The sequence below is a fragment of the Leguminivora glycinivorella genome, chromosome Z, assembly GCF_023078275.1.
Source record: "Leguminivora glycinivorella isolate SPB_JAAS2020 chromosome Z, LegGlyc_1.1, whole genome shotgun sequence".
NCBI classification, from domain to species: Eukaryota; Metazoa; Arthropoda; class Insecta; order Lepidoptera; family Tortricidae; genus Leguminivora; species Leguminivora glycinivorella.
This window is the reverse complement of record NC_062998.1, coordinates 47,320,540-47,336,109: the sequence shown is the minus strand read 5'-3', so window position 1 is coordinate 47,336,109 and position 15,570 is coordinate 47,320,540. Positions and strand designations below refer to the sequence as shown.

At 33.0% G+C, this 15,570-nt stretch overlaps 1 protein-coding gene across 2 annotated transcripts in view; it reads right to left on the bottom strand.

The window, feature by feature from the left end:
• The window catches only part of LOC125241046 (microtubule-associated protein 1A), a 33,199-nt gene extending 17,905 nt beyond the window's left edge, over positions 1 to 15,294 (bottom strand). Inside the window, exons 1-17 of one of the 2 annotated variants that reach the window (XM_048149328.1) lie at positions 15,198 to 15,294; positions 14,818 to 14,838; positions 13,506 to 13,526; positions 13,073 to 13,093; positions 12,210 to 12,230; positions 11,993 to 12,013; positions 11,393 to 11,413; positions 10,197 to 10,217; positions 7,423 to 7,443; positions 7,097 to 7,117; positions 6,530 to 6,550; positions 6,174 to 6,194; positions 5,869 to 5,889; positions 5,546 to 5,566; positions 5,440 to 5,460; positions 3,853 to 3,873; positions 1,275 to 1,295 (exon numbers count right to left, since the gene is read on the bottom strand). In XM_048149328.1, coding sequence (XP_048005285.1) covers positions 1,275 to 1,295; positions 3,853 to 3,873; positions 5,440 to 5,460; positions 5,546 to 5,566; positions 5,869 to 5,889; positions 6,174 to 6,194; positions 6,530 to 6,550; positions 7,097 to 7,117; positions 7,423 to 7,443; positions 10,197 to 10,217; positions 11,393 to 11,413; positions 11,993 to 12,013; positions 12,210 to 12,230; positions 13,073 to 13,093; positions 13,506 to 13,526; positions 14,818 to 14,838; positions 15,198 to 15,266 — 405 coding nt within the window. In that variant the 5' untranslated portion in view covers positions 15,267 to 15,294. The remainder of the gene's footprint in view (positions 1 to 1,274; positions 1,296 to 3,852; positions 3,874 to 5,439; positions 5,461 to 5,545; positions 5,567 to 5,868; positions 5,890 to 6,173; positions 6,195 to 6,529; positions 6,551 to 7,096; positions 7,118 to 7,422; positions 7,444 to 10,196; positions 10,218 to 11,392; positions 11,414 to 11,992; positions 12,014 to 12,209; positions 12,231 to 13,072; positions 13,094 to 13,505; positions 13,527 to 14,817; positions 14,839 to 15,197) is intronic. The other variant, XM_048149329.1, reaches the window with a different exon arrangement.
• Between the last annotated feature and the right edge of the window lie 276 nt (positions 15,295 to 15,570).

Below are 15,570 nucleotides of genomic sequence, written 5' to 3'. Positions count from 1 at the left end.
AATATTAATATTTTCGGAAATAATCGCTCCTAAAGGAAAAAAAGTGTGTGTGTCCCCCCCTCTAACTTTTGAACCATATATTTAAAAAATATGAAAAAAACCGGCCAAGTGCGAGTCGGGCTCGCGCACAAAGGGTTCCGTAGCAGCAAAAAAATTACAGTTAAATCAACCTATCTCAAAAACTATAAGAGATACTTTGATCAAACCAAAAATCGTTGAAAGAGTTAATTAGCATGCATCACCTCTATTTTTTTTAGAATTTTATACCCCGTAGTTATAAAAATAGAGGGGGGGGGACATACTTTTTACGACTTTGAGAGCTGATATCTCAAAAACCGTTCACTTTAAGAAAAATGTTTTTTAGAAAACTTTATATCATTTTAAAAGACCTTTCCATTGATACCCCACACGGGTATGTACATCGAAAAAAAAATTTTCATCCCTCAGTTACATGTATGGGGGGCCCCACCCCCAATTCTTTTTTTTACTATTTAGTGTCATAATTTTGTAGCGGTTCATACAACACATATTCCCATCAAATTTCATCACTGTAGTACTTATAGTTTCCGAGTAAATCGGCTGTGACAGACGGACAGACGGACAGACGGACAGACGGACATGACGAAACTATAAGGGTTCCGTTTTTGCCATTTTGGCTACGGAACCCTAAAAATCACATAAGTAGAACTTTATAAATATTTTCTAGGAAAATTATTTTGAACTTGATAGATTGAGTAGTTTTTGAGAAAAATACGGAAAACTACGGAACCCTACACTGAGCGTGGCCCGACACGCTCTTGGCCGTTTTTTTTTTATCTTATATTGTATACAGGTGAATCCTAAGTCGTGAACAGAAATATATATTTTTAACACATGCAATATTTATTGTTTTTATTGCGATGGTTCTAGTTAAGTGTTTATGGAGCTAAAATATTTATTTATGTTCACGACTTAAGATTCATCCTCTATTATCGAAAAAAAGGGTTGTTATGAAGTTTATTTAACTATACCAATACTAACTTTCTACTTCTTAAAAATACTATTGTACATCTATTATATTTTATACAAAATACATAAGGCTGTCCCAACCCAATTTATATTTAGTTCGTTTTGGTCAATAGTGAATTAGTGACCAAATCATAAAAATGTAATGAAGTAGATTAGATACATATGTGCCAAAAGTGAACTGAAAATATAATACAAGTACAGCTGGGTTTACTGCAACGTGTTATGATAAAAAATATTGCGGAAGGTCTAATAACATAAGTACCTACCTCTTTAGCGGCAGAACATTCCTGCAATTTATGAATAAGGCTAGATCATTTTAATAAGACTAAGTAAATAACCCTGTTCCGTAAAGCAGAGACTTGTCATCCCAATATTTAAAATATAATATCTTTTATGGATTTTGTAAACCAAAAATACTTGTACACGTACATAACCTCAAACCCATATCTTAATATATTAAAATTTCAGAATTACTTGTTTCACATAATATGCAATTGTCTTATCCGCATTTAGAAATCGATTTCGTATTTATCCAAATTAGCTTAATGTAATTACTTTTACACTGATTCATTGAGAATATTCCAGCCACTACAATAACTGAAATAGTTATTTGTTATACAAGGCTGCAAAGTTGTTTTTTAACGCCGAGTGTGGAATTGAAAAACGAGCAAGTGAAAAGATTCTATAGTTGAACTACGAGCGAAGTGAGTGGTTCGAAAATAGAATCCTGAACTTGGGGAGTTTTTCAATGCACGAGAAGTAAAATACATTTGCACCGTGTGTAACACAAAACTTTTCCCCTCACTATAGCGAGGAAAGCACAACGCAAAAAACGCGTTTATCACTGCTTCCAGTAGTTTCCACAGGTGGTAAAACATCTTCATCACTAGATAAACCCACTTTTATCAATTTTAAGGCAGAAAATTTGGCTATATTCAAGGTCAAATTACTTTACCCACTAGTGGCTAAAATGCGTTTTTACCCGCTGGTATTAAAAGACTAAACACGTGTTTCCGAGCTAGTGAGGGGAAAATTATTTTGCATCTTCTGGTAATAAACTTTAAAATAATCATGACTATCAAATTGGCGGTATGTTCTGACTGTTCTGAGGCGTTTACCATAAATAGGCACGGTACTTGAATTGGAATCCGTCGAAGGCTACACCTGGATAAGAAGATGTCCAGTTTTTTCACTTGTCTGATTTCTTGGAGTCATAATTTATCAATGAAAAGGGCATTGATTCATAAAAACGTTAAAGCCTGGCAAATATTAAAGGAATATAATGTATTTTTTACTCAAACTTGCAATGAAATGTTGTCAATTGTCATGACGTACTTTAAATTAGGTCGGGAAGTACTACGTATCTGGTGCGCTGAGTGAAGATATGTAATGGAATTTCATAGTAATTTCCACACCTAAGCCTGCAATGCTCCAGTCGTTTGTTTCTAAACGTCAAATTCTGACACAACGCCACCAACGCCACAGAATAAATACGCAATCATCAGAAAAAAAAAGCAAAACGGTTTATATAGACGGTGGCGGCCCCTATTAATTTCTACTCTTTTTTGCCAGACTATAATACGGTAAATGTCACCGTTTAAAAGGTTACCTCAAACAGATTTAAAAAAAAGTTTAAGCGCGGAAATTAAATAATAGTATTTTATACAATCGTGATATAATACAAAGCTTTTCAGTCGAGTACCATGTTTAGGCCACGAAGCTTGCTGAGTGACCTAATAGTACGGTACGAGAGTGAAAATCTTAATTATATCACTATTGTATACAATACTTTTTCTATGAGTCATCATCTTCATCATCAATGGACGAAAAATATGAAAATGAAAATGAAATGAAAAATGAAATGAAAAATGAAATGAAAAATGAAATGAAAAATGAAATGAAAAATGAAATGAAAAATGAAATGAAAAATGAAATGAAAAATGAAATGAAAATGAAATGAAAATGAAAGAAATGAAAATGAAAATGATTGGTCGATAACGCGATAGATAAAAAAAATGTGTATCAGATGCAGGCAAATTTGCCAGGTATCGCAAATTAGTAAAGAACTTGCATGAAGTTCTATTTTTGAAATTATTACAGTTAACTAAAAGTGAAATGTAATGAAATATTATAGTTGACTTAGTGTCAAAGACTATCTAACACTGAAAAGTCAGCACTTATAGTTTAGTCTGTGGTGTCCTATTTAATAGACAGATTAAAGTTGACGAGTAGAAAAAATATAATTATGTTTTCTCGGATTTATCAAAATCTTATCACAGAGCTTTTTCAAATTTCAAAATGAGTTCGGACAAAAGTGACGTGGATGTGGATTTAAAGTGTAGATACACCTCCGGAATTGCGAGCGGAGGCAAAAGTAGACATGAGTAACTTATTACTGCCTCCGAAATCCAAAGTAAGATACGTAACGGCGTATGAAATTTTTTTTAAATGGAAGGTTGGTTCTCAAAGTCAGTTTTTAGCCTATTTCATTGTAAGTTTGAGAAAAGCACTATGCATTCCTCGCCGTGAAAAGGGCTTACCAGGCTTCGTATCACTATCCGTCTTCGCTACGCTCAGCAGGATATACCTACTCAGCCTATAAGCCCTTCTTTCCCGGCGTCTGACTTGTAGAGCTAGTTTAAAAGCATAATAATCGAGTTATAAATATTCTGCCTAATCAATATCTTACCTATTTAAGTATATAAGGATAAATCCAAGAGACTTAAAATAAATTGATTACACATCCATTTTGTAAATACGAGTATTATCGAATTATGAATTTGTTTCTATGAAAAACCTGACAAAACATGGAAGACAGTGACATTGTACGGTCACGTACTGTACCTCCAACTTTGCAGCAGCTTCCTGAAACATAATTACATATTATAGGTGTAATGTTTATGAATAAAACAATAGTTTAAAGACACTTCATGTATTATTATAAATTAAAAGTACATATTTACATTCAGTACTGACTGTGAGCACAGTCAGTCTCGCTCTGTATGGATTTTCTAGAAGTTCCTCAGTTCATTCCAAACATGAATAACAAAATCGTCTGTACTAAAACAAATGCACTCACTGTCACTGACAGTTTATTGACACTACATTAAAGAGTATTGGAACATTCATAATAGCCTGTACTTGCGTTTCGTTACACGCATTTGGCAATAATCAACACTATTACAATAGGTAGATTAGGTAGCCCAGGTGTTCTTCCGTTTGGTCGAAAAGCTTTTGGCCAAATTTCAAATTCTCGCAATTTCATATCGCAATAGTGTCACTTATCAAATGAATACTTAGCGTTTTTTTTTTTGCTAACGAACGCGGATCCGTCAAAAACATTCTTTGTATGAAAACGTATGAGATGAACATGCACAGCCCGGCAACTATTGTTAGCGAGAATATTTTTAACGGTGCGCCGTGCAAGACACGCGACTGTGGCAAGCTGGTATCTGCAAGAGCAAACGGGTTGTACTTAACCGCGTTTGATGATCTTTGCATACGCGTTGTACCTAAATGCGTTGCAATTAATTAAATTGGTACTGTACTATAATACATATTCTGTGTTGGTACGTGGACATTCTAAACTTTCCTTCGTCGTCAAGTAAATGTCTGTAGAAGATCCAATTACTCTCCTGTCTTCGATCTTTTAAACAATCATGAATCCAGTTACGTCTACCTTTGTTAGGGTTCCATATTCAACTAAGGAACCCTTATAGTTTCACCATGTCTGTCCGTCCGTCCGTCGGTCCGCGGATAATCTCAGTGACCGTTAGCACTGGAAAGCTGAAATTATTAGGGTAAGCCCCCCCCCCCCCCCGCCTACACGTAAAGTGGGGTGGTTTTTTTTTCATTTACACCCTAACGTGTGATATATTGTTGGATAGGTACCTACTGAAAAATGAATAAGGGTGTACATAAGTCATTGTTTGATATTGTTAATATTTTCGCATGCGAGAATGAGACGGATGGACACGTATACTGGCATCGTACAGGCTGTATCAAACAGGTTGCATAATAACTACGGTCATCAAACGGGTTGCATACGGTCATCAAACGGGTTGCATATGGGGTTCGATCGGATATGGAACGCCGTCGACACGTTCAGTGGCCAAGGTAGACCTGTATCGCGTAATATTTCGTGCCGTGTACGCTCCTAGCACGGTCATGATATGGTACAAAGACGTGTGTTAATTTCCGATGAGTTCCTTTGCTAAATATTTTTAAATACCTAGTATTTTGGGAAATATAGTTTAGCATGGTTTTCTCTGTCTACTTCCTTCAAAACCGAAATATAACTAATTTAATAATAAATAAAACTGCGACCTATGTAAAACTTGATATAGTTAAGAAATGAGTCATTTTTCATAGATAACGAATCGATAGCTCATTAGTATGATTTTGATTATAACAAATGCAGGTAATATTTACTTCTTTAATTCTGTCACTTTCCTGAAAAATACAGAAAACTTGTTAGGTACTGTCATAAGTACTTCATTTCTAATTGAGTTTTTAAAGTAAACTTAAACATATTTACTTGTTTAGACGCAGTGCATTCCTGAAGAATAAAACAAATTGATTCAGTTTAATTTAGTTAAAATGTGAGTTGTCGCAATTAATCTGTTGGAATCTAATCTGAATTATTTTTTGATTTACGTAAAATAAAACAGAAAAAAAGAAGTATATCAAGTAGATGACGCAACAATGTTTTTTGCGTTTACTTTTTGGTTTTTACCTTCTGAGATCTTTGCATTACTTCTAGTATAATACATTTACTTTTATAAATCTTGAACAAAAAGTTTCTATCAGGACTATGTATGACAGCAACAATATTTTATAACAGATATGTAAATTATTTACCTCTACTTGTTCTTTCAACATCTGTAAATATGATTTGATGAAGTCTTTAGTAAGATATGTATAATGACATTTATTGTATGGATTTGCCTTAATATTGTCTTCTAATAGTATAAGTACCTAATAATAGGACGGGTTTTCGGCTCAAAGTGAATCGTTTACATATTTTTATTGAATTATTTTTCATTGAATTGATACATACTGGTGCGAATTTACGCTAAATTTTACACTACCTGTTGTTAAAAAGTCAAAATGTCTCACGAAAGATTTGTTATTTAATACAATGCACAAAAATAATTTTTAAATACCTCATTTTCTTTTCTAAGCATCTATAACAATATAATAAGGCATGGTTACAGTCACAAAATTTTTGGCTTTCGGTATTAAGTTAGTTCTACTAACTTTAGAGATGACACTGCAATACTAAAACTCTAAATAATAACTGAAATATTGGCCACTTATCACTTCTGAAATTATGGTAATATCGGTCGAGACTAGACTACAATTAGACCTGTTAAACTTTAGGGGATGCGATAAAAAACAATCGTGTACACTACGTAAGAGCTAAGTTGTTGCAAGCATCCATAGGTTTACCCTCAAACATTATTATACCAAAAATAATCTAGAGGGAAGTATAATTGTAAGTTAGTATGCCAAAACCTACCTGGTTTTGTGATAAATAATCCTGTAAGAAAACATCATTAAAATTGAATTCTTTAAAAGCTATTTTTTTTAAATACTAAGGTAGTACCTACGACTGGAAATAGGGTAAAATCCGATTCACTGTTATTAGTGTCATGGCATGCATCCATTAAAAACTATTATCAATATTTCCTTATTGGTACATTATGGTATTCAAGTTTTTTTTACACAGTTTACGACTTTACGATTAAGTGTGAAAAATAAAAGTTACCCAAATATAACAGGACCTGCATTGGTAACCTTTGCTATACTTGATCAAAGTTATGCATGGTATACATATGGAATATATAGACGAACAACTTATTTAGCGTTTTTTTAGAATGCCGAGCTTTCTTTTTCAGTAGTCCATTAAGGTAGTCTAACTACCATCTTATGACCAAGAAATTATATATGATAATATAGGAACGTGATGAAAAACAAACGTGTCGACCCAAGAGTATACCCCTACTATTAGGAAAACACACTGAACTAAAAATTAGAAGATAACGAAATAATACAGTCAAACTAATACCTGAATGAAATTACTTACCACATTCCTTTTTTTGCAGGACTGTGAGAAAAAATGCTAATATTAATCACAAAAGCAACAAAATACCGAGATAATTAGATACTAATAAGTACTAACCGAAATCCACACACCGGAAAAAAGATGCAAATTTCTTTACATTCCATTAATTTTTATATTACATACATTTTAGGAGAATAATCGAATTAAATAAGACCACGTAGGATAACTTTGTTTGCTCGAGGCAAATGAAACATTATGATGATTCCCTGCTTATTTTTCTTTTACCAGTCTTATCCCTATCTCACCTAACTGGATATGGATGTGTGTTTACGTAATGTTAATAATACCTCTATCATATCCAAAGAGTGCTGCAAGCAGAAATAAAAAACGTTATGAAAATGCAAATTCAAAATGACTTCTTCTGTTTTGCCAGGATTTATTTTGTTCTTTTTTAACATTTTATTGCAGTTTAGCCCTATTAATCTGCGATTATTACCCAGCATTCCTCGCAACCTAATATGGACTTTGCCGAATACGAATATTCGGCCGAACATTCGGTTCAGCTCTTACCGAACCGAACATTCGGCCGATTATTCGTTTTAAAAGGGGTGTTCATTAAACTATTACATATGTTACTAAAACTATGTTTTTATGATTTAGTAGATAACTAAAACTTCGTTAAGTGTTAAAGCCGCTCTGAACTCTTCTCACCTCTTAAACTAAGGTTTTTTTAACTTTTTTACAAAACAATTGTATTTATATTTTGACGCATAGGTTTCTCTCTTTTTAGCAGTTCCTTAAAAAGCTACTAAAATAGGAGCGTAATTATTATCCAAAGGAATACGTAAGATTTACATTAGTTATTTACTTTGTTTATTCGGTAAATATTCGGCAAAACCAAATTATTCGGCCGAATACGAACATTGAAAAACTTGCCGAATATGCCGAATACCGAATACTTACCGAATATTCGGCCAACTCTAGATTTTAAACAATGTTTGATCCTTTCAGAAGATTTGTCAGGAAATACAGGGTGTTTCAATGATCGTAATACAAAATAATTTTTAAGAAAAAAAACCGCCTTCCTTTGGGGTTCTGGTGATAAATACTTTCAAATGTTGGATTATGTTATCCATTCGTCTGTATATTTTTTAATGTTTGTTATTCGATATCTCCATCATTTCTGAACCAATTTTTAAATTTGGATGATTCTGAAGTACTTACAGATGAGAATGATTATCAGACCGGAACTCTAACCAGGGGCGGCTCACTCTTCATCAGCAGTTCCACTGCACCAAATGTCACAGTTCTGGACGTAAGTGCATGCTGTTCTTATAAAAATACCAAAGTCACTATAAGTGTGCCGTTCAGATTTGAGGGGAGTTCCATTCTGACCAGCATCAGGAGTTCCACTGCACCAAATGTCACTGTTCCGTACATAAATGCATGCTGTTCCTTTAAAAACACAAAAATCACCATATGTATGCCTTTCAAATTTGAGGAGTTCCCTCGATTTGTTAAAGTGATTCTGGCTCTATTAACGACGAAGAATATATTGCACGTATTCAAATCTTAAAATTCTACGTAATTAAATTTTGCTAATTTTTAACAAAATATATAAATCCAATTCTGGAAATGTGGACACTCATTGTGACGTCATAGCATGTCTTGCTATACGTCAGTTGTAGGTCTCTTATCAATTATCAAGGTTAATAATCCATATGTTTTTTTTAAATATAAACATATAGATTTTTCCTTTTTTATTGTGGAACGTACCACTTTCATTGTTGATTTTTTCATTGCGATTGATGTCTGCATTTATAATTTGCGAATTATCAAGGTGTTGATTATTGTGACAGGTAACACATCAGAACGCATTTTATTCATAAAATGTCAGTCTGGATAACCAAAAAGGTGAGTTTATACTAAAAAACTAGGTTCGAACTATTTTCTTTTAACAATCTAGGTAGGGTAACCATGTTGTGACCAAAATAACAGGATTTAGGAAAACATACTAATAATTATTAATTAGTTTAACAACACGCGACCTAGCATAGTGTTTTAGAAATAGGAAGACGAGTTTGAATAACATGTTTTGTACTACGTTCATTGAAACATTCTGTATAACGTATGCGGAATAAAATCTGCACAAAATTCAATGTCATATTAAATAAATATAATACAGTATTTTTTACGATCTGTTATGTTTATTTAATAAAGTATTGAATCATATTAAATGCAAGAGTTTGTTTTATCCAATGCGAAGATTCTAACAGAAGTTGTGGTACTTTAAGTCCATTGCTGTAGACAACACCAATGTAAGCATTTTTTAAAGTTCCAAATTTATCTTCCGTAAGAAAACTTTTTAAGAAAGCTCCGCATGCTCGACATATTTCACAATAATGTCTGCAGGATCATTGGTGTTCTCAAAATAATACTTTCCTTGCCACAAATTTCCATTTAAACCGACATATTATTAGTTATAATATAACTCTAGAAATGCAAAAAACAGTTATTTTTACATTTTTTGACTGGACGACGTAGAAAAATGTTAAAAAAAATTTATTTCATTTTTTAACTTTAAACTCTTTTTGAATGTATACCGTTGCCTGTGTTCGCAAGATATTTATAACCAGTTTTGCTCCCTCATTCGACTGCTGTTTTGAGTTCTCTTTAAGATTTTTTGTCTCAGCGGGCCGTCATTTTTGACAATCAACCTCTCCTAGAAAATGCGAAAATGCTGTAATGTTTTCCTGAACTAGGCTTTCTTGCGGTAGTTTTTGTGAAGAAAAAAGACTCAAAAATATTAGTAATAGACCGTTACCTCGAACTCTTTCCACAAAACTTCACAAGGTCTTCGCATTGGGCCATAGGATATTAGTATCCAAGAAATTACATACAGTTTCGCTACGTTGCTCTTCTCGATTGACCATAATTTCAAGAAAAGGAATCCAATGCTAATGAAACTTAGTAGTTTAATTAACAGACATGTAAACTTTAAACTTTTTTTGAATTTAGTTTATTTATTTACTTTGTTCGTGATCAAAACTTTGTGCAGATGTCATTTCGCATACGTTAGTGTCGTGTTTATAATAGTATATGTAAAGTCCTGTCGTATTACCTGTATGGTTTTCTTGTCTTCCTAAAAAAATATCAATACAAATATTACAAGACTCTGTTAATCCATATTGTCCTTGATCTATCGATAAAAGCCGGATTCTAATTTACTCCACGTTGTCATCATGGTCATTTCATGTTAATCGATTATATCACTTATGAGATTTATACCGATATAATCTCTTAGGTCGCATGGTCCGATTGACTTGTCTCATCAATCGGAATACGAATATTGTTTTTCGTCTTGGCTCAATTGATCGGACTATAAAGAGTTCTGAAATCCTGTCAGTCATACTATCGGAGTAATGGGATTTTAAATGTTCGTCTAGTTCGATCGATCGAACCACGAGACCTTGAAAATTCCTTTTAATCCGATCACACAAATTTTATTTTTCCTGTTTGTCCGACCGGTACTTTTATGGTTACTTTTGTAATCTATCAACATACTTATCAAAAATGTTTTCTCACTTTCGACGCGGAATGTTACTACCACGAAATAGAGATTTCGAGGGAAAGATCTAAGTTCTAACAAATAATATTAGGAGATCTTATTCTCTAAAAATTTTTGTGTATTTTTATTGCAGCATGTCCATACTGACGGCCTTTTTTTATACGTTTTATTTTTGTGTTATTGATACTCATCATTTAGTAGTACGCAACCACCTTCACGGCGTAAAAGTACAATTTTGCTGTGATCTATCATTTCCTCCATCTTCCGTCCGTCCGGTTCAATAAATTGACAATGATCAGATGTTGACATCATGAAGTTTATCAAATGCCAGTGCCTAGTAACGAGTTAAGATTAGATAACCTTTATAATTATGTGTTATCCGGACTTAGAAAAATATCAAGTCTAGGGTTATGTCCGATCAACCGATCCAACAGGAAGAAAAAATGACCTCGTGGTTCGATCGATGGAAGTAGACGAACATTTAAAAACCCATTACTCCGATAGTAGGACTGACAGGATTTGAGAAGTCTATAAGGACTTCGAGTCCGATCAATCGAGCCAACAGGAAAAAAATATATTCGTATTCCGATTGATCGGACTAGTCAATCGGACCATTCGACCTAAGGGGATATACATAATTAGCGAAATTCAATATAACCAGTTAATACATGATTTAAAACCGGTAGTCGTATTACCAGTAATGATCCCTCATGTACTCACAAAATAATCAATCGATATTAGTTTATTACCTGCAGCAACGCCTTCAGTTTCTGTAAATAAATGCGTTAATTATTTATACAGTCTAGCACCACTACAAGTGACAAAAATTGTATTAAAGGAAAACATTATTAAGAAAAGTCATACTCGCAACTTAAAAGCAATACGACGAATCAGGAATCCGTCGAAACTGAAATACGGCGAACTAGGAACAATTCATGTTATGAAATTATTGGTCCAATATGTGTGGTCTAGACATTTATTTATTTATCGATGTTAATACGAGGAAAAATAATCGAACGTAAATTTTACTTTCTGGAGCGCTTTTTCAATCCCGCTATTATTTTTGTCTGCGCCTCGTCTCAGACTCGTTTCTTCGAAACAAGTATTTTGACAAGGACTTGCCTTCTCCAGTTGACTTTGCCGCGTTTAAAGATTATGCTACAGAAGCTTCTTAAATGAAATATCAAATATAAGGCAGAATTACCTACTGAAGTCGGCAGTAGCCTGTTAAGCACATCCTTTTTGCAAGACGAGACGAATATAATTATGAGGTTTTTCTTTACCTCATATGAGGTATCAATTTGTCCTATAAAGTTTAAGAATAGCTTCAATCAATGTCATTCACGTACCTTAATCTGTTTTCCCAGTTTCTATAAAAAGATGAAATTTCCTATGAACGCTTAAGTATTTTCGTGTTTTATTAGCAAAATGGAATTGTTTGTGTTTAAAATGGGAAAGAGCCAGACTTATCGACGCATCTGACCGATCCACGAGCGACCCGTCCACTTCGTTCAGTCCATTTATTATTTTAGTCGATTTTGATTGCTTTAATTTAGTATTACTAACCTGTTTTTGTTTTGCACATTGCTGTAATTGAAGTTTTATAGGTATACTGCTATGAATTTTTGAATCTGTCTGCTACTATGAAATCTAACAAATAGAAATCCTTCAGGAACAGAAAGTTGAATTCCCAAAATGTAACATTCCCAGAAAGTTGTTAATTTTTAGTTTCGCAAAATGTTTATTTCTTATAATGTTGAACTCCCAAAATGTTGATTTCCCAGAAAAATAGATACTTTTTCTATGACTATCGGTCACCGAGATTATCCGCGGACGGACGGATGGATGGACGGACATGGCGAAACTATAAGGGTTCCTAGTTGGCTACGGAACCCTAAAAATTCGACTGTATGCAAATCCAACATTTTAATAATAAACACCCTGCAAAACCAACTTTTAGCAATCTCAACATTTAAATAATTCAACTTTCAAGGAATGCAACATTTTGGAAATTCAACATTTTAGGAATTCATCCTTCTGCTCCTGAAGGATAAAAATTACGTAAATTATATTTTAGATAAATAACAAAGTACGTTCTTGTTGTAACTATGTGAAATTGTTGTTGAAAATGGTAATTTAACTTAAATAATTGATGTTTACTGCGTAAATTTTATAGAACAATAGTTTTAATCAATCGCTAGGAAAAATAAACTAGGAAAACACAAATTCAATTTTGTTGAAATGAAATACTCAAATGTGAAATTCTCATACCTGAAAATTTCTCTTTTAATAGTTGACCATAGCAATTTTGTATGCATTTATTTGGTGAAATGTACTTTATTGGGTTTACTTACTATGTTCGACGACGTTTTCCCCAAATAAAGTTACCTCCTAAGGTGGGGTAAGGATTTAAGATTGAGAAAAATTACCACAGATCTTTGCTGCAAATCCTGTTAAAAAAATTGAGTGGTTACTGAAGTAAGTAGTGCATTATAATTTATTGGAAACATTTTTTTAATTGAAAAACCATCGAGATTTTAATTTTCAATTTAACCACCCTTGCGGATCTTACTTTATATACGAATCGGGATTGTTCGTAAAATATCTTTTCTCAAATAAAATAAAAACTGTAGAAATAGTTTTAGCATTGTTAAAGAATTGTCCCTGAAAAACTAATAAGTAAATCTTCTTGTTCACCACTCCAAAAGGTTATAAAGAATATTTTTTTAGTTTTACATGTTAATACGAATTCAAAATATAAAATCAGCTCGTTCTACACACGGGAATATCAATGTCGAAACTGGTACACTTGGTTTGTAAATGGCACAGCTCTTTAAAAACAACGTGTTGATAATATTTTACCTCAACAATTTTGTGATGTTCCTGTGAATATAAAAATAAGCCACCTTCAAATATAAACAGGAAAAATAAGAGAGCATTCCATTCCATCAGTAATAGAATTGTAATATACATATAATTAATAAAACTATGGCTCTTCGTTGGTTTCACTTTTATTTTAATTTCAATTATAGTTTGTCAAATTGGCTATCAGTATTATGTAATTTTAAATCTTCGCATTCTTTTTTGTCGTCATTATTGTTATCGCAGCTGGGAGTTTTCTCTCTCAAAAGTGGCAGTTTTAGCAAAATTCATTTCGACCATATATTTCAGTTAGATGTCACGAACGAGTCAGGTAACGTGATAGGAGGCATTAGGTACAATATATTTGTCGCCATAATGGCGTACGTAGTATGAATGGCTTTTCTTAACTTCAGGATAGGTATTCATACTAATATTATAAATGGTAGTGTGTGTCTGTTTGTTTGTCCGTCTTTCACGGCAAAACGGAGTGAGCGTAATTTATTAAGTGGAGATAGTTGAAGGGATGGAGAGTGTGTAAATAAAAATGTTATTTACTTTCGCAGTACAATTGACATAGGTATTTGTAGTGTGTCTTCTCGTGATATGTATGGAAACATAAAATGTTAATATCTTCAGGGTTTTTACTCATTCAATAAAATTAATAATAACATAAAATGCTTTTTTTAAGATTTTTGTCAAATCAGTTCTCATACATTATTATTTTCTTAATGTTTGCATTAAAATTGATAGCCTCACTTCTATTGTAAAATAGTACATAACGATATAAGTGCGTAAAAAGTAATTTAGGAATATGTACTATAATAATTTAGGAATGTTAAGACGATACAGGAGGGGTCAATTCTCCATACAAACGCTCTCGACTATTTCCTCTCTGGTTTTTGAAGAAAGAGCAATGATTTTTTCAACACAGATTATTATTATTTTTATGTGTGTCGGACCGTTTTGATTTTTTTGATATTCTTATTTATAAAGACGCTAGACCCCATCAAAATTTTCCAGAAACCGCCTTATTGGAGGAAGAAACAGTCGAGAGTGGAACCTCGATTTTAAAGATGTTTTCTCAATATCTTTTAACTGAATTCAGAACAATTGTTCTGAAAGGACACTTTTTTTGATAAATCTAGTTAATAACACTAATATATTTAACTAAAACTCTCAAATTGAAAGGGGGGCTCCTTTCCACTCCTGTAGCGTCTTAATTTGTATAACATTGCATGATATTGTCGAAAATAATATAACATGCAATTAGCAATGGATGAGTATTAGTCTCTCCGAAAAATACGTTACATACCTGATCTTCGGTGTCTATATTCTGTAATAAGACGATAAAAATAACCTATGTCAATATTTATTCAAATATTATTTCCTTATTTCCACATGTTCCTTTCCATGACATGTTTCCCAATTCAATGTCTCGAGACGTCTTCTCGACGCGTCTTTGCTATAGTGTTCTTTTCAGGCGCTAGTTATATGTTCCGGTTGACGTTTACTGTGCAGTTAAAAAAATACTCATAGACAATCTGGAGTAGTCGCGTTGTAAAGTAAAAACTTTATTAAGTACCTAAACTATTTTAATTGGATTTGCCCTACTGTTGTATCAATCAGATTCAGATAATTTACCTATAATAATAATAAGTTAATCATTCGAGCTAGCACATCTTTCCCACATACCTGGTTTAAGTCAGGGTGCCCTAGGACACCAAAAGAAAAGAACAGGATTAACACAAGCACTGTTTGCATGGTGGACGAGCCTTAAGTAATCGCTACTCAACGTTAAAAGTCACATTAGATTACCTACCTTTACGCCACTATGCATATGCAATCAATTATTTAACACGAAATTAAAATTGAAATGGGGATTGAATATTAAATCCATTAAATGCTATAATTAAAAAATGCGTTTTTTTTTAATTAGAATACGTATAGTGTCGTATAGGTTGTCCTTTTAGGTATTTAAAAGACTGTAAACAAACCATTAAAGGAGTGGTTTATTGGGTAACGTTAGGTTAGGTACCTGTTAAATTTTTCGTATTTAAAATTATCG